The 19,465-nt window shown below is 36.9% G+C and overlaps 1 protein-coding gene across 1 annotated transcript in view; it reads right to left on the reverse strand.

Moving 5' to 3' along the window:
* The window catches only part of CSTF3 (cleavage stimulation factor subunit 3), a 69,051-nt gene extending 49,889 nt beyond the window's left edge, over nucleotides 1-19,162 (reverse strand). The window contains exons 1-3 of the mRNA XM_032356548.1: nucleotides 18,947-19,162; nucleotides 3,622-3,723; nucleotides 3,404-3,499 (exon numbers count right to left, since the gene is read on the reverse strand). Of these exons, the coding sequence (XP_032212439.1) occupies nucleotides 3,404-3,499; nucleotides 3,622-3,723; nucleotides 18,947-18,973 (225 nt within the window). The 5' untranslated portion in view covers nucleotides 18,974-19,162. The remainder of the gene's footprint in view (nucleotides 1-3,403; nucleotides 3,500-3,621; nucleotides 3,724-18,946) is intronic.
* Nucleotides 19,163-19,465: the final 303 nt, after the last annotated feature.

Here is a 19,465-nt window from a genome sequence, read left to right on the forward strand (position 1 = left end):
AATTTAGGTCACTCATGTTCCATGCTGAGTTCACTTCCATTTTCCAAGAGGAAAGGTATTTTTAAGAGTCATTTTTTCCCAAGTAGAAAGGTTATTTTGAAAAACTGAAATGTATACTTTACAACCCATTTATAAGGATTCAGTTTTTAAAATCTTTTAAATAAAAAGCAATCAATTCTCTACATACTTTTATTAAAGAATTACAGCTTTCACAGATAGCAAAATACATTGTTGCTATTACCAACAGCATTACCTTCTTCATTTCTCCTTCAGCTACCAATAAAAATCATCACCCTTTTGTAGGAAAATTTCTTATGAATGTGGCCCAAGTCAAAACAAATTACTTCTACCAGTAAAATATTGTATCTTACGTGTTGTCACACTGATTACCTAGCTACATGAAAAGCTACAGAAACCACAAGCAGGAAAAAAGAACTTCAAAAAGAATATGGCAAAACCATAAATGTTCTCAACTTTGTAATTTAGTAACCCTTCGGACTACTCCAAAAAGCACTGAGGCTCTGACTGGGTATTCCACTTATATCTGATGTTTCTATACAATTAACATATGAAACACGAAAGTAATCTGGTCTAATTCTGAATTTATGTAATTATAAGAAGTACATAGATGTTGGTCCTAAATGTCCTTTCATTAGACACAGAGAATTTTATCTCCAACAATTTCTATGCTTTAGCAAAAAAACCTAAAAGTAGGTAACAAGCTATCCTTTTAATTTTACACAAGTAGCTAGGTACTGCAGGTGCCACTGAAGAAAAAAGCTGATACACTGGCATATATGAAAAATACCAGATTAGTGTCATTAGCTTCTTCACTAAAAATTACTTATATTATACTCTCATTTGCAACTGATGCTGAGGTTTCAAATTTAAAACCAAAAAACCCAAAAAACCACTTTTTGCTACTTTGTTCTGAAGATTTACAAATTTCTTTGCAGAAGCAAAATTATCTCGTTATCAGTGATGTATGTATTTTCATTTGAAAAGAACTAAATGTATTAGGACTCATATGCAGTGGTTTGGCTGACCATAAATAAATGAAACATATTTTTCCCGCCATGAAGTACCGAGTTACAACGAATGTATTAAAAAAAACTTTATTTTCTTGAGAGTGCATACAAAGATGTTATGTAAACACTGTTAGTATTACCTTTAATGTGAAAACATTTCTTATTACTTCAGATTTTACTGTTTTATAAAAAGGTCATGTGTCTCCAGAAACATTAAAGGCCACAATGGGTGTTATGACCAAAGAATATTTTAGCCTCTTACAGGCTAAACAAAGTACAAAATGTGAAAATAAAAAAATAAAGAGCAAATCAGGAAAGAGAAAAACACAGCTCAGGATATGCATTTATGAATCAGCAATTTAACATTTTAATTCCTAAACCAAAAATGTCAATTTTACAAAACACACAGTAATATATATTCTTCACCATTTTTCTCAAAAGAGGTTTTATACATACATTCATATTTGTGTGTATATGTGTGTGAAATAACTGCAAATATTACCAATTAAATAAATTGGGCAACTGCTAGCAGCTCTGAAACAGTAAATGGAATGAGCTTGTTATGTAGACAATTTTCAGCCCCCTGAAATAACATCTGGTCTTAGGATTCTTTTTTAGAATGCAGTTGGTATTTTAGCTAGGAAATGGGAGAAACATAGTGTGTTCATACTCAAAGAATGGAGTATCTAACTGCCTATTTCAGTTTAACTTATGCTATAATAAAATGCATGAATAAATACCTGAACATTTGAGAAATTTCTAAAACTAAAGGAAGTACTGTTTCATTATACAAAAACTATTATGTATCAATTGTGTTCATTTCTGATGAGTTTGCATATAAGCTAATGTGTTTGTGAAATCAAACTGGAATGCAGACCAAGTACAGGTGATCCAGGTTCCTTGCTTTAATGAGTATTACAAAGCAGCACTGGGTTCAGCATACTTCAGACAGGCCTACTCACTCACCTGGTGAATTCCACGCCAGTCTACTCTGATGATTAAATATATTAAGGAAAGAAATGGTCCCAAAGGATAAGTGATGAAACCTTAAGGATATGGTCTTGGGCTAAAACCACAACCAAACTCCATGTAAGGTACAATCTCTCACACATACAAACACACACATCACATACACAACCACACACAAAAAATGTCACACACACACACACACACACACAATGTTCCTGCTACTGTCCAGTAATTCCCTCCCACTCCCAAAGTAATACACTATAAACTACAGCACAAATACAGTAAGTACACTGTAGCCTCAGTTAAAACTGGGTGTTGGTTGGTTCCATTATGAGAAGCACATCACAGGTGGCACTGTGTTGTGAAGTCTGTTTAGTACTACTGGTGACTAACGCGCTCTGAATAGGTCCAAAAGAGACCCATATATTACCAAATTTTAGTCATTATGGAAAATGTTATGAGGCTGCAGTGTATTTGATAATGCTGAGAATTTAGATTACAAAATTAACACTCAAAATAAGAATACTTCATAGTATAAGTTATAAAGAGAAATGGATAGAATTTTCACTGTAATGTGGATACCACTCCCATCTCACCCCTTCCATCCCAATAAATTATAACCTGAAAGATGATTACTTGGTGCCACTGGTATCAATACATTAACGCTTTATTATCATCTTGACTGCTAATTCCAGTTGTCAAAAATGAACATCTCCCTTCTAATCATAATCAAGAATGAGGACCTTACTCTTTAAAATAAACATGCCTGATGTAAAATTTTAAGACAGTTAGAAAGCAAGAAAAAGAAAGAAGTATCACTGGGTAAATTATGATTACACATATTTGAATCACATTAGCTTATTCCTGAATAATGTAAACTTTATCCTATTAAAAAACCTTATCTTTAAATTACCAAAATGCTTACATTTATTGACAAACCATGCATTTTCACAAAAACCTGAGATAATTTTTCACCTAATGTTTCATTTCACCACTCAATATACCCTATGAAACTAAGTTAATATTTCTGTATTTTCTTATAATACCATTCATATTAGTTTGTAAGTAGGAATAAAAAGAAAGGAGTTCTAAATAAATGACACAGGAGGCAATAAATTGACACATGACAAGTAAATAAAAGGCTAAAGCACTCCAATACCATTGAAACTGTTTTAATGTTGTTGCAACTCCAAAATGCAACAATCATCAGCTTGTAAAGACCCAAATTTCAAAAATTCACTTTAATTACTCCTTCAAACCTATTTTACAAAATAAAGGCAAGAGACATTTAAATCCTCCTTGTCCTAGTTGTGCTATCTATGTTCCTAACTTGTTTTCTATCACTCTAGTGTATGCTGCAATTCCCATCAGATGCTATATAAGAAAAAATAAAATAAAATATTAACCTCTGCTTCAATGTATAGTTTCCAGAATCTGCCAGAACTGGGGAACTGGGCAACAAGGCGTTCATAAGTCTTCCGTGCTTTGTCTATAGGTTGATTCTAAAATTGAAAACCAATAAACAGCATTTACAATGTTAAGATTATGAAAATATTATTTACTGCAGAACCAAGTAGTGTGATTGGACCCATAGAGAAGGAAATGTAATCCTATATCACTAAACCTGTGCCTCTCGAATGAGAATGCTCCAAGCGTCAAGGTCATATGGATTCTCTTCTAATTTCTTTTCCGCTTTCTTCACCTTCTCTGGGACATACTCAGCTGCCTGGAGGAAAGAAAAATAAGGAACTGATGTTACGGTTTTAAAAGTTTCATGCCTAATTTAATCCAAGCACAGTTATCAGTCCCCAATACAAAGCATAAAAATGTCCTTTTACAAAAGAGGCCTGCATTTTCTACAATCTATATATACTATGCTATCATTAAGTCACCTGCATAAAACCAAAATTCAATAATCACATACTTTTAAAGCCATTATTAAATTTAAGCAAACCCATCTTTTACATAAACATAAAGCAGCCATTCTCAAACACTGTGGTCTCAGGACCCCCTTTATACTCTTAAAAATTACTGAGTATGGTGAAGAGCTTTTGTCTATGTGATTAGTTCAATATTTACTACATCAGAAATTAAAACTGATGAAAGAGTTAAATATTTATCCATGTACAATAAAAAATTATTTACATGTTAACATGCTTTTATGCAAAATAAATTTAAAAATTCAGTGAGAATATCCTATTTTATATATTTGCAAATCCGTTTAGTGTCTGATTTTTTTTAAAGGTAGGTAGCTGGATTTTTCTGTCTGCTTCTGCATTCAATCTGCTGTGATAGCACATCATGTAAAAATTCCACTGTACTTTCATAAGAGATTAAGAGTGAAAGGGCAGAATAATTATCTAAAATTTATTATGAAACTATGAACTCACAGATCCTCTGAAAGTCTTAGGAACCTCCCAGGTCCCTGGACCAATTTTGAGAAACACTGCTATAGAGCATTCATCCTGAGCCACAAAAGAAAAAGCATGAAATGACATGGAAATTGTATTTTGATGTAAAGGTTTTCAAAACACGATTCACAAATTGTACAAACAGCATCATTAAAACTATTAAAAAGGAATTTGCGGTATAAGATCGTACTAAAATGTTTAATGGTCACATGTGGGTAACAGTTTCATTTTTATTATAAAAATATAATCTAAAAAAAGAGTAATGCCTAAAATAGCCAGCACCTGAGGCAAAAATGTAAGTACTACTCAAACTGTTGTTCAGAATACTACCTGGGTGGCTCAGTCATAAAGCATCTGTCTTCAGCTTAGCTCATGATCCCAGGGTTCTGAGATTGAGCTCCCCCACAGGGCTCCCTGCTCAGCAGGAAGCCTGCTTCTCCCTCTCCCACTCCCTTGCTCATGTTCACTCTCTGGCTGTCTGTCAAATAAATAAATAAAATCTTAAAAAAAAAAAAAAAAAGAATACCACTATGTGCCAGGAAAAAAAGTGATATTCAACTAAGTCAGATAAATGTTAATTTTTAAAGTTGTGTTTTGTCTTTTCACAGGACTTCTTGAAATCTATATGGCAATACAGAATTATATTTAAGAGGAGACAGAAAGGGAAGCACTGCCCCTAACAGCTTTATTTTTTTCAGTGACAATTAACAACTCACAGAAACATTATGTCAAGGGGCATCTGGGCGGCTCAGTCATTAACAAGTCTGCCTTTCCCTCAAGTCCTGATCCTGGCGGGGAGGGGGGGGGCAGGTCCTGGGATGAAGCCACACGCCTCCGGCTCCCTGCCCAGCAGGAAGCCTGCTTCTCCCTGTCCCACTCCCCCTGCTGTGTTCCCTCCCTCACTGTTTCCGTCAAATCAATAAATAAAAAATCCTAAAAAAAAAAAAAAAAAAAAAGGAAAAAAGAAAAATAATGTCAAAACCCCAGATGGGAAGAAATTTTAGTCGTGGGTTCAGGGAAAAAATATACCTGGAAGTGGTACACTCTTCTTTGGAATAAATTAGTGTCTACCACTGATAGGTATACATTTTATTTAGAAAGAAAAACACGTTTTAAAAGACCAATGTAGGGGTGCCTGGGTGGTTCAGTGGGTTAAAGCCTCTGCCTTTGGCTCAGGTCATGATCCCAGGATCCTGGGATCCCATCGGTGCTCTGCTCAGCAGGGAGCCTGCTTCCTCCTCTCTCTCTCTGCCTGCCTCTCCACCTACTTGTGATCTCTGTCAAATAAATAAATAAATCTTTTTAAAAAAAATGTGATTTTGTATGAAACTCATATTTACTAATATATAAGAGCTCCATAAGTAAGCTCCATAAGTAGGCTAGCTCAAGAAACTAAAACTGGAAAAGTTTAATAAAGGAGGACTATTGGTCCCAACCACACTTTAAAACACAAAATGACATGGCAAAATGGTGTGGTAATGGTTCATGAATCACTGGTTCATGGCAGTTGAAAAAGAGAATGATATATGGAAAATGAACAAATAAAGGTGATATTTCAAATCAGAATAGTGGCTTATTCAAAGCACAGGTTTAGAATAACTGTATAACCATCTATCAGAATAACTACAGTCAACTTTATCAAAATAAGGCTGAATTCCTATTTAACCCTTTCTACCGAAGTAAATTTCACATGGGTCAGAGATTTAAACACTAATAACAAAAAAGAACGAGAGGAAAACATACTGAAGTGGATCTAAGGCTTTTCAGAAGCCTTTGAAGAGAGTACACTTAATTCTGTTTAAATTGTGCATGAAAAATTATCAAAGTCAAAAGACAAACCTAAAAAATAGCCAACATATTTGGCAAAGTACTAAATTTATTCACGTACAGTCAATAAAAGATCAGCAACTCACAAAATGGGCAATGTACTGGAACAGTTCACAGAAAAAAAAATAGAAATGTAAGCCATAAGACAGAGATCCAAAGTGTTTTTATAATCAACATTACACTGGCAAGACATTCTCACACTGTTGGCGGGGGCAAATAGTAATGTGATAAAATTTAACATGAACGATGACCCTGAATTCCACTTTTGGCAACTTCTACTGTACACATGCACAAAGGTGTATACTGAAGAACTACTACTTGGCTGTTTGCTGTTGCATAAAACTAAAAATAATTAAAATAATCACATATAAAAGAACTGACTAAATAAATTGAGTAATTTGTAGTCAGGAAAAAGAACAGAGCAGGGAAGGTCTATAGATAGCAACATGGAACTATCTCCATAATACTGGGTGGAAAAAAAAAAAACTGGGAGATGAGCTGGAAGAGACAGAGACAGACTCATGGAAACACTCCCTTTACAATGTATATACTCTTCTACTGTTTTAATTTTTATTCACCCAAGAAATATCTGCTCAGTGCCTAGTATGTGCCACACATTCTTGAAGGGACACTTTGGGATACAACAAAATAAAGTATTCTGCTTTCAAAGAGTTTACTCACTTCTTAAAAAAACAAACTTAAGAAAATATCTTAAAATAAAACCAGGATCTTAGTTTATAAGATACCAAGTATGAAATGTTAATGATAAAATAAGAAGTGTGATACAGAACTTTAAGTCAGGAACTAAAAAAGAGCTAAGCTATACTTGAATTGCTTTAGTTAATCAATGCTAACAACTAGTGTTTCAAAGCAGTTTGATGTAAGGTCTTACACACTCAAGATACACCTGCTGAAAATTAACCTACCAAATTAGGTAACGTATACCACAATCTGTAAAAGAAGAGAGAAACTCAAAAGATAGTGTCTAATATTCAACCAGCAAAATCACAGCAAGAAGTATAAATGTCTCCTTACTAAATATGCCACTCCTTTAGTGATTGTCATCCCCCGTAGCACATTACAATCCCCTGGGGCTAAGGGGATTTTAAAGATGCTCAAGCCCCACTATGTAAGCAATTAAATGAGAATCTCTAGGGACAAGGTGTACCATCACTACTTTTACTTTTTTATCACTATATATATTTTTTAAACTCCCTAGATGGTTCTAATGTGCAGCCTCAGGTGAAAACCACAGCTCTCCAAGGGCTTCCTCACTGTTCTTGTTTGCCTCAGAACTTTCCAATGGTCTACTGAAGCCTATGGGCTCTTTCTCAGAAAAATCTTTTTCTTTCTTTCTTTTTTTAAGTAGGCTCTACATCCAATGTTGGGCTTGAACTCACAATCCCAAGATCAAGAGTCACATGCTCTTGATGGGGCCAGCTAGGTACCCCTCTCAGAATACTGTTCTTAAATACACAAAATGAACCGTGAGAGACCTCAAAGGAAACCAATTATATTGAAATATAATTACTGAAATATTATTAAACAAAATTTTACACAGTAATAGATACTTAACATATTAAATAACAAGATCTAATAATAAGTCTAGTGATGAAAACAATAATATTTGGAATATTTATGTCTAGTAATTATTGCTAACACTGCCAGTGTGGTTTCTTGCCTACCTTCATAATAGACGGAAAGTTTCAATTTCAGTTAAAGATTAGTAAAAATATTTTCCTCCATCCAACTTCACAGAACCCCTAAAATTCTAACCAGACACCGGGGGGATGGGATTACAATGGACCTACGAACCCAGGCAAAGGATGCTGGAGAGCAGATGTTTAAAAAAAAAAAAAAAAAAAATTAATCACTCATTAAATAATAACCCCATTTCATTATAAGAAAAATAATTAAATTACATAATTCTACCCCAAATCCATTTAGAATCTGAAAGAACCATGGCTCAGCTCTTTTTAAAATCTGTTACACTCCTAAATTCTTTTCCTCTAGCAAGGATGTAGTTAAATGTTCGTAAAACAAACTACATAGATAATTCTCAATCAAGTGCATTAATTAACAAGAAAGCTAACCAAAACGGCCCAGAATATACTCTGGTAGTCATGGCCACATTTAATTCCTACAACAAAAACTCATTTATCATCATGAACCAGTTGGGTAGCCAACAGCGTTAACACTTTTGCTCTCTTGCCTGAGCATATTTCTATAGGGCAAAGGAAATCTAAGCAGTTTTCCAGTATTCCACAAGGGGACTGGACCTCCATAAAGAATGGAATAGTAGGGGTGCCTGGATGGCTAGTGGATTGAGCCTCTGCCTTCGGCTCGGGTCACGATCTCGGGTCACGATCCCAGGACCGCATTGGGCTCTGCTTGGCGGGGAGCCTGCTTCCCCATCTCTCTCTGCCTGCCTCTCTGCCTACTCGTGATTTCTCTGTCAAATAAATAAATAAATAAATCCTTTAAAAAAAAAAGGAATGGAATTATTTTACTATTTCCTAAATCGACTGCTGGATCAGAGGAATAGATCAGTTTAAGAAAATTTAGGACAAGTTTCCAGTACTCATTTGAAATGGAATGAGGTCTGAACTCTGCTTTGTACAGCCAAAACACAGCTGTCCCACGGTTACACATCCCCAAAACTTATTTCAAAAAGAAAGTCTACAAAAATCCAGCTTTTGTCTTTGGAATAAACTATCATCCCATTATCATTCTTTAGGAAATGTTAATGGGGAGTAGGTTGGAACTCCAAATCAAATGACCAGAACAAAAGCTGGACTAGTTCCCAAAGCATGCATTACCAATGGTATCAGCTGGACTCTGGGAATGTCTTTGATTTGCATAATTTTAAAACCTAGAAAAATAACACAACTGTACGGTGTATACAAAGATACATACCAATATACACTATTTCAAATGGGTACAAAACCCAGAAAAATTTTGAATAGATGATGTACTCTTTTTGGGTACAGGGACACAATGTTACTTAGTACCTATCTCTAGCATGTGTTCTATGAATTGTACTGCTAACATGACAACTAATTTTTTTCTCTGTGAATAGTAACAAGTGTAAAACTGGCTAAAAGTATGAAGGAAGGGTAAATCCATTACAGGATGACCTTTTAAAATTTTCTTTTTAATAATGGCTTTTTTGGGGGGCACCTGGGTGGCTCAGTGGGTTAAAACCTCTGCCTTCGGCTCAGGTCATGATCCCAGAGTCCTGGGATAGAGCCCCACATCAGGCCCCACGTCAGGCTCTCCTGGAGCCTGCTTCCTCCAATCTCTCTCTCTCTGCCTGCCTCTCTGCCTACTTGTGATATGTCAAAAAAATAAATAAAAATCTTTTTTTTAATGGCTTTTTTAAGGCATAATCATATACAAGCCACTTATTTAGACAATTCACAGTAATTTTTTTTTTCTTAAAGATTTTATTTATTTATTTGAGAGAGAAACAGTGAGAGAGAGCATGAGCAAGGAGAAGGTCAGAGAGCGAAGCAGACTCCCCATGGAGGTGGGAGCCTGATGTGGGACTCGATCCCAGGACTCCAGGATCATGACCTGAGCCGAAGGCAGTCGTCCAACCAACTGAGCCACCCAGGCGTCCCCACAGTAAATTTTTTAAAAACATCTTATCATCCGACAAGAACCATCCTAACAGCCATTACCTTTCCCAAGGCCCTAGCCCTAGGCAACCACCAAACTACTTTCAGTCTCTATATGTGCAGGTATTCCATGTAAATAGTATTGTACAATATGTTATTGTTTCTAGCTCTTATTATTTTGCGTGTTTCCAAAGTTCGTGTTTCATCATGTATCAGTATTTTCCTCTCTAATGTCAAGTAAAATTCCACTATATGAATAATCCCACAAATCCTACATTTTATTTAACTACTGATGGTCATTTGGATTGTTTCCCAGTTTTTGAGTGGAGTTCATTTTGTGTTTTTTACACACACACACACACACCCCTCCCTACAGGTGAAACTGATAGGTCATATGGTGATTCTTTTTTTTTTTCTTTTAAAGATTTTATTTACTTATTTGACAGAGATCACAAGTAGGCAGAGAGGCAGGCAGAGACAGAGAAAGGGGGAAGGAGGCTCCCTGCTGAGCCCGATAAGGGGCTCCATCCCAGGACCCTGGGATCATGACCTGAGCTGAAGGCAGAGTCCTTAACCCACTGAGCCACCCAGGCGCCCCAGTAATTCTATTTTTAACACTGAGGAACTGCCAGACTGTTTTCCAAAGTGATTGAACCATTTTACATTCTGAGTAACAGTGTTAAGAGGGTTCCAATTTCTTCAGATCTTCACCAACACTTGTCTTTTGATGATTCTGATCATCCTACTGGGTATAAAGTGGTTTTAATTTACATTTCTCTGATCGTGAATGAAGTTCAGCATTTTTTTGATGTTCTTATAGGCCATTTGTCTTTGGAGAAATGTCTTTTCAGATTCTTTGCCCATTTTTTTTTTTTAATTTTTCTTTTTAAGATTTTATTTATTTGACAGAGAGAGATCACAAGTAGGCAGAGAGGCAGGCAGAGAGAGAGAGAGGAGGAAGCAGGCTCCCCGCTGAGCAGAGAGCCCGATGCGGGACTCGATCCCAGGACCCCGAGATCATGACCTGAGCCGAAGGCAGCGGCTTAACCCACTGAGCCACCCAGGCGCCCCTCTTTGCCCATTTTTAATTGGGTTATCTTTTCATTGCTGAACTGCAAGAGACTTTTGTATTATGGATACAAGTCCCTTGTCACCAGATTTATAAAAAGTTTCTCCCAGGGGCGCCTGGGTGGCTCAGGTCGTGGTCTTAAGGTCCTGATATCGAGCCCTGCTTCCGGCTCTCTACTCAGCAGGGAGCCTGATCCCCCCACCCTCTACCTGCCTCTTGCTTACTTGTGATCTCTGTCGTCAAATAAGAAAAAAAAAAAAGTTCCTCCCATTAAGTGGGTTTTTTCACTTTCTATGATTAATCTTTTGTTTGTTATGTGAAGCCAGCCCAGAGAACCAGAATTTGACAAGGGCCTCACATACACTACACATGCATTTCAATGGTTCTCAAACTTTCTGTAAAAGAATCACTCTACAGTCTTAAAAACTGAAGAACCAAACAAAAATTTTTTAAAATGTGGCTCTATCTATCAATATTATCATATGAGATAGTAAAATTGAGAAAAAAATTTTAGTTCATTTAAAAGTAACTTTATTGGGCGCCTGGGTGGCTCAGTGGGTTAAGCCGCTGCCTTCAGCTCAGGTCATGATCTCAGGGTCCTGGGATCGGGTCCCGCATCAGGCTCTCTGCTCGGCAGGGAGCCTGCTTCCCTCTCTCTCTCTCTGCCTGCCTCTCTGTCTACTTGTGATCTGTCTGTCAAATAAAAAAATCTTAAAAAAAAAAATTTATTTAAAATTATTTTCCAAAGCAAAAAAATAATTAGTGAACAAAACGGCAGTTTTATGGTTTCGTGACACTTAAATGTCTGGCTGAATAGAAGACATTATCTGCTTGGGCTTTCAATCTACTGCAGTATATCGTTTCGGATGAAGTATGACTATGTAACTAGAGTTATGAAGTATATGACTACGTATGTAGATGAGAAAGGAAAAGCACTTTTAATAGCCTTTTCATATAATTGTGGATAGCTGATGTAGCCTCCGAAAAACTCTAAGTTAAACTTTACTGAAACTGCATACCAGTTTCTATATGGCAGCTTAACTAATATTAGGGGATGAGTTAACTCAGGTGCGGGGGGGGGGTGACAAAAATGATTAATGACTGAAAGAATAAAATAATCTAATTTTTATTTTTCCCATCCCCACCAGGGAAGTGCAACTTTCACAGAAAAAAAAAAAAAAGGTAGTTTTCCTCCGAATATAGCTATTTTTGTGGTAAATGGGGAGGGTGTGATGCTAGAGGTCATACCTAAATTAAGTATCAGTGAAAATTTAATCCAAGGGATAAACGAAAGTATAGGGGAGAAGATGGTAAATTAAAAGATTTAAACCTATATAAACAGTTCTTGATCAAGGCGAACAGAACTAGAGGATAAGTCCTAACGTGGTTTTATAATGAATATTTCCCACTATTAAGGGTAATGATTGACTAAATATACTACAGGGAGGAAAACCACAAAAGACTATCAAAAGCCTACCATCCTCAAATAATCTGCAGTTTTTCCTCCACTTATTTTATAAAGAACGTATTCAAAAACAACTTTTAAGGTTCAGATATATTCAACCTCTACATGGTTTGCACGTTTTACATAAAAATCACCCATGGTACTTGTTTCAAATGAAGATTCTCAAGAATCTGTAATAATAAGTCTGAAATTAAGATGTATGCACCTATAGTTCTATAAAAGCACCGAAGTAATTATGATACAATGGGCCACAGACTCCATTTGGACAAACCTGTTCTCTACATACATTTTCCAAAAGTTGTTTCTTTAAAAATAAAGTAGCATCAGACCTAAGTCATTCCATGTTTTCCTTAAAACATTAATAAAGCTGCATAAATTATACTATCTATGTGAAGTCTTTAGTCTCCCTTGATAGTTAACCTTTATTCAAAATTAAAAATAGACGAGAGTAGCACTTTGCAAGATTATCTGCAAGTAGTAACTGAGATGATTCATATGCCTAGAGAATAAAAGCAGTTTATGTGACAGGTGACATTAGGACTGAATGCCAGTTCAGTCCTATGTGTGTTCCTTTACCAGTGCAACAGAACTCTACCAGATTCTTTTTTTTGGTAAATGAATCTGATTATGTATTCTGCATATCATCCCTTCAGCCCTTCCAGAGACTAGAAATCTACTAAACATGTAAACAATTCAAAACTCAAGAAAAAACACGCTAAAGATTATTGGCCTAATAATGATACTAATCATATGTGCTTATTAAAAAAACACGCTAAAGATTATTGGCCTAAATAATGATACTAATCATATGTGCTTATTAAATCTGCTTACTAATTCCCTAGGAAACAAACAGCTGCAACTACAAATAAAAATCTGAATCTTTTAGAATTCAAAAAATGTGGCTTTAGACCAAAAGTAGCCAAGATATTAATTCACTAAATAAACTAAATAAAACATTAGCAAATCATCAGTTAGGACACAGTTTTGTCCTCTGGCTTTATTCAGTATTTACTGATTATAAACTATCCATTAATCTAAAAATCTGCTAACTCAAATCAATTTTTACATAAATTCTCACTCCATTACCAACTGCCAAGCAAAACAAAACAAAAAGACTCAAATTCATAGGCAGGTCTTTATCTACAGAGAAAAGATTTAGAGACAATGGCAAAAAAGCTTACAACTATGAAGGGTTTTTGGCAATTATCCACTTAATAGGTACAAACACCTCAACACAGATTTTGCAATTCTGGAAAGTCTATCTGGGATGTAAGCTGTATTCCTGAAATTCCTACATTCTTAATGCTGAAGGAATGCAATCTCTCTTAACACAGCACCTTTCTACTGTACTTCTAAGGAAAACCAATACTTATATACACACAGATCAGTCTCTCTCAGGAACAACTATTGCCAACTAGAGTATTCTACATGGTGGAAATATTAACAAAAAAGATGAACTCAATTTTGGCTGCCCCAAACTGTAATACCGAGTATCACAACAGGAGGAAGAAAATAGGAAAGGCTATTACAGAAAGATTGTTAAAAACTGATAAAACTAATTGGGCCCAAATAACACATCAACTAATATATATACCTGGCCCTCTCTCTCCCTTACCACCCCCACCCAATCCACTTTGGCTTTTTTTTTTTTATTTTATTTATTCAGGGACGCCTGGGTGGCTCAGTTGGTTGGACGACTGCCTTCAGCTCAGGTCATGATCCCGGAGTTCCGGGATCGAGTCCCGCATCGGGCTCCCAGCTGCATGGGGAGTCTGCTTCTCCCTCTGACCTTCTCCTCGCTCAGGCTCTCTCTCACTGTTTCTCTCTCTCAAATAAATAAATAAAATCTTAAAAAAAAAAAAAAAGAAAGAAAGAAAGAAAGATTTTATTTATTCAGGGGCCCCTGGGTGGCTCAGGTGGGTTAAAGCCTTCGGCTCAGGTCATAATCTCAGGGTCCTGGGATCAAGCTCCACATCGGGTTCTCTGCTCCCCAGGGAGCCTGCTTCCTCCTCCTCTCTCTGCCTGCCTCTCTGCCTACTTGTGATCTGTCAAGTAAATACATAAAATCTTTAAAAAAAAAAAAAAAAAGATTTTATTTATTCATTTGAGAGAGAAAGAGAGAGGCAGCACAAGCAGGGGGAAAGGCAGAGGGAGAAGCAGACTCCTCACCAAGCTGGGAGCCTAACACGGTGCTCGATTCCAGGACCTGGAGATCGTGAACTGAGCTGAAGGCAGACACTTAACCAACTGAGCCACCCAGGCACCCCTCCATTTTGGGTTTAAAACTGTTTTTGATAGGCGCTTGGGTGGCTCAGCCAGTTAAGCGACTGCCTTTGGCTCAAGTCATGATCCCTGAGTCCTGGGATCCTGTCCCATATCCGGCTCCCAGCTCCGAGGGGAGTCTGCTTCTCCCTCTGACCTTCTCCCCTCTCATGCTCTCTCTTACGCACTCTCTTTCTCAAATAAATAAGTAAAATTTTTTAAAAAAAGATTTTAAAATGCTATTCAGTAGTAATGGTTACACAACAAAACCTTAAACCAGGTTTTGTGTTTCAACACTGTATGTGTTCATCTTTCATCTTAGTTAAGTATATAGCAGGGAACATTTTTCATTATTTTCCACATTGTCCCAAACTTATCTTTCACCAAAAGACGACAATGACTTATGGCCCCAAGTTCCTCTCATTAAGAACTACTGATAATTATGCTTCTTCAGGTTATGCAAATTTTCCAAAGTGAGGATCATTTTGTTTACAATATAGGCATTCCTAATCCTAGGTCGGTTATAAGTTATTTTAAAAATGAAGTCTTATTTCTAAAAGATGAGTGCAGAAACAATTTTAGGGATTTAAAGGTTCATATGAATTGGCCTGGCTGAACACATTACTCTCCCCTCTTCTTATCTAACAAGACATTTTAAAAAACCCACTCTTATGCCCAAATTATTTTTTTCTTCCTCCCAAAATTAAATTCTATGGGAATTTCTAATGTATCTCATACAGCCTAAATGCAAAATTCATCCATTAATTTACTGAACACCTATAAGTATCAAAACAGAATTTCCTAGATTCCTAGATGCAAGGATGAATAAATAAGGCAGTCCTTTCAACTCACATACAAACCCAGTGGAGGAACTCCAGACAACAGCTAAATGCTGTAGGGGTACTGCACAAGGTAAAATGGAGCTAAAAAAGAACACGATCAAAAGCTGAACCAAGGGGCGCCTGGGTGGCTCAGTGGGTTAAGCCGCTGCCTTCGGCTCAGGTCATGCATGATCTCAGGGTCCTGGAATCGAGTCCCGCATCGGGCTCTCTGCTCAGCAGGGAGCCTGCTTTCTCCTCTCTCTCTCTCTCTGCCTGCCTCTCTGCCTACTTGTGATTTCTCTCTGTCAAATAAGTAAATAAAATCTTAAAAAAAAAAAAAAAAAAAGCTGAACCAAGCACTAACGTATGTGTGTGTGTGTATATATACAGATAATATATCCATAGAGACACAAACACAAGACAAAAATATAGCCATAATTCCACACATGAACCAGATGTGTTTTCATTAGGGAGTAGAGAGGAACCTACAAGCACATAGTTTTGTCATCATCGAACTGACAAAAACAGTAATAAATACTGATGAAAAATGCCAAGGTAAATTAAATAGCTCTCTGTGCAAAAATGGAACTTCCTCACAAGAGTAAAAAAAAAAAAAAAAAAAAAAAAAAGACTACAATAAATCTTAGCAAACCATCCTGCTTGTTTACAATTATTTCCCCATTTCAGAGGGCACAAATTTATAGATTCAGTACCAAGAAAGTAATGACCACCTGTATTTTTGAAAAACAGATAACAACAGGTTTGTTCAACCAAATTTTTTTTTGAGCTTCAATGTTATGAGGCTAAAAGAAATCTACAACTATCTTGCCATATTCTTTGTCCATAACATCCTTTGGCATCTTTCCAAAGCAATCGCCCCATTCAGAGTGGCTTTGATTTTTTTTTAATGATTCTTCAGTTGTATTTAATCTTTTTTTGTCTATCATTTCAGCTCATTTTAGGTGATCTTTCCTCTAAACAGTGACCAATTAGTTAAAAGGTTACTGAGGAACACATAATCAACCTACAGAATACTAACTGCAAAAGGAAAAATAATCCTCTCTCTCCAAAATAAATAAAATCTTTTAAAAAAGAGAAAGGAAAAAAATTCTTTACAGAAGAATACGAGCCAGTCAGAAAGACCGAGTAGAATTAGAACACGACCATTCTCCACCTCCAATGTAAAAACTGATTTATTCAAGAATTATTAATGGACAATAACTAGTTAAAAGGTTATCGAGGATCACAAAATCAACCCACAGATTACTAACTGCAAAGGAGAAAATAATCCTTCACAATGAAGAAACCCAGAATCATCATCCTACCCAAATAATCAAACTTAACCATCACTAATAGTGGAACAACCTAACTACTTGGCATGAAGTGCCTTTTGATGTAACATTATACCATTCTACCCAAAAATACTTAAGCCAAATATTAACAGAGCTCTCACTTTAGACCTAAGCAAACACAAAGTTTTCAGGAAATAACAAAAGATAAAGGGACAAGTTAAATGATACCACACACACAAAAATCAAATCAACTCAGAAAATGAGAAGTTTTTACTAGAAAATTGTCCAGGATTCTGGAGACAAACAAAATCCCTGGGAGAAAAGGGGGTGGGGGGGCCTGTTCAAGAGATACAACAAAATGATGCATGTAGACCCAAATTAGATTCTAATAAAGTAAAAGAAAATAAAGAAAAAAGAAAGAAAATCCAATGAATCCTATTTTGGCGATAACTGGGGAAATGTGAACAGAAAGTGGGATTCAGAAATGATACTAACGTTATTACCATTAATTTTCTGAGGTGAGAAAACGGTATGGTTATATAACTGCATCAATGTCCTTATATAAAAGAATGATGAAATTTAAGGGGCTGAAATATGTGTCAACTTACTTTCAAATAAGTATGTATGCAGAGATAAAACAAGTAGGGAAAACGGTTGTTAACAACTGCTGATTCTAGGTGAAGAACTGTATTGCTAGCATTCATTGCACTTCCAACTTTTCTCTATGTACTAAACTTTGCACGGTGAAACTTTTAGGTTAATTTCTCCTCCTGTAAATTTTCACCATCATCTCCCCCTTTTAAAACACCACAGTTCTGAAATATTCAAGGTCATGACATTTCAGTGTCTTTATAATTTTACATAAATTTAAGGATTAACAAGTTCTGGAAACTTTCAATAAAATCTTAGGACATCACTACTCCTCACCTTTCAAGTGACAAAATATGAGCCCATCTCAGAAAAACGGTAGGTATATATAAACAGATTTGATAAAATAATTTTGATACTCGAGACTTTGCATTTTTGGGCATTGTGACAGCATGTAAAATGTAAACGGGATTTCCGTACTGAAATCAGTCAACAAGCAAACACAAAATTTAATTTAGCAAGCCTTCCCGACATAAGGACATTTACAGTCACCCAGACCATTCAAGAGAACTCCAACTTTGCCTCATCTCTGCCAACCTCCAGAACAGCCTCTACCTTCTAAGCTGGGAATTTAAAAAACAAAAACCTAAGTGTAGTTCGTTACCACGGCAACGGGAAATTTCAGGAAATTGAGGCTCTCTGCAGGTCTAGCTAGCCTCCATTTTTAAAAACTATTTACCTAAACATAGCAGGACTTAAAAAAACAAATGGAATGACATCTCTCATAAAGCTATCAGTTTCCTCTTTCAAACTAAAAGGTAGTATTTACCCAAATTCTGAACAAAGTGCAAAAGAAACAAATCACTTTACTAAATACCTGATTTTTACAGTATTTATAAGTCACTTACACCCAGTACTAAAGCGGACGCTTTTATTTACAGTGGCCGAAACCGATTTCTCATTTCCGATTTATCAAATTCTGCAATATTTGTGTCGCTTTAAAAACGAAAATGAACTGCGTACAGAATAAAGAGAAAAAGGAAGCAGAAGCAAGCCACACAATTCCTTAATCTCGGCAAAACCATGCTTTTCTCCTACACTGCTTCCTTCTTCATTCGCACTGGCAAGAGACTATATTTCTCCAGATGAGTTTCATCTCCGATTATTTCTCAAAGTGGTAATCTATTCCGTGGTATATCGGAGAAGTGGCAGAGGAAACACCGTCAAGTTTTTCGAAAACAGCGACTACACGTTAAAGTAATCAATTCCGAACCACCCTAGTATCAAGATGGTATCAAAGGAAGGTATCTCACAGGAGTAGTCCCATGAACCTAACTAAACAGGACGAAGCAGCTTCCTGGCTATTGTCTAGATTAAATATTTGTTCGTATTAACGCCTAAGGCAGAGAAGCCAAAAAATAACTTCAGACCTCAAGTCAGCCCTTGCTCCCCATTCCCACATTGTCCTATACCCGGTTCTCCGGGTCCAATAGACCCCGATTCCTTCCTCAGGCGAACATGGCTGGAGTACTCGGACGAACACAGACTTGAAGAGAAGAGGTCGCCACGAGGCCCCACCACTCTCTTTCCTCACCTGCTCCGGGGCGCCGTCTCCTGACATGGCCTCAGTTGACTAGAAAGGGAGAACTGGCCCGCGATGCGAAGCTAGAAAAGAGAAATTAAACTAAAAACCACCCCAAACCAGTAAAGTTACCCCCTGCCCAGCGGAGCCAGACCGCCAACACGAAACGCCACCGCCCACTCAGATATGAATTAAAATGGCTGCGCCCCAGCCGGATGAGGGGAGAGGTGTGGCTTCTGCATTAACTTCCGGGGCAGTGGGCGGAGCTAAGATCGCGACTCGCCAGTTACTCGGCCGCGCAGATGCAGAGAGAATCCAGAAGGGGGCCCAAAGCCTGTGCTGACGTCACGACCCTGGGCTAGGGGAGCTGTTGCTGAGCTGGCTGTAACCGGCTGGGAGGCGGGAAACTGTTTAGCCTGGAGGCTCGCGCGCCTTTTGGAGTTTAATTACCAAGCTGTGGAACCTGGTTTTTCGCTCTTGAAGCCTGACTGACAATCAGTTTAGTTCAGCCGTTTTAGGACAATGCTAAGT

This window comes from Mustela erminea, chromosome 9 (assembly GCF_009829155.1).
Source record: "Mustela erminea isolate mMusErm1 chromosome 9, mMusErm1.Pri, whole genome shotgun sequence".
Classification (NCBI taxonomy): Eukaryota; Metazoa; Chordata; class Mammalia; order Carnivora; family Mustelidae; genus Mustela; species Mustela erminea.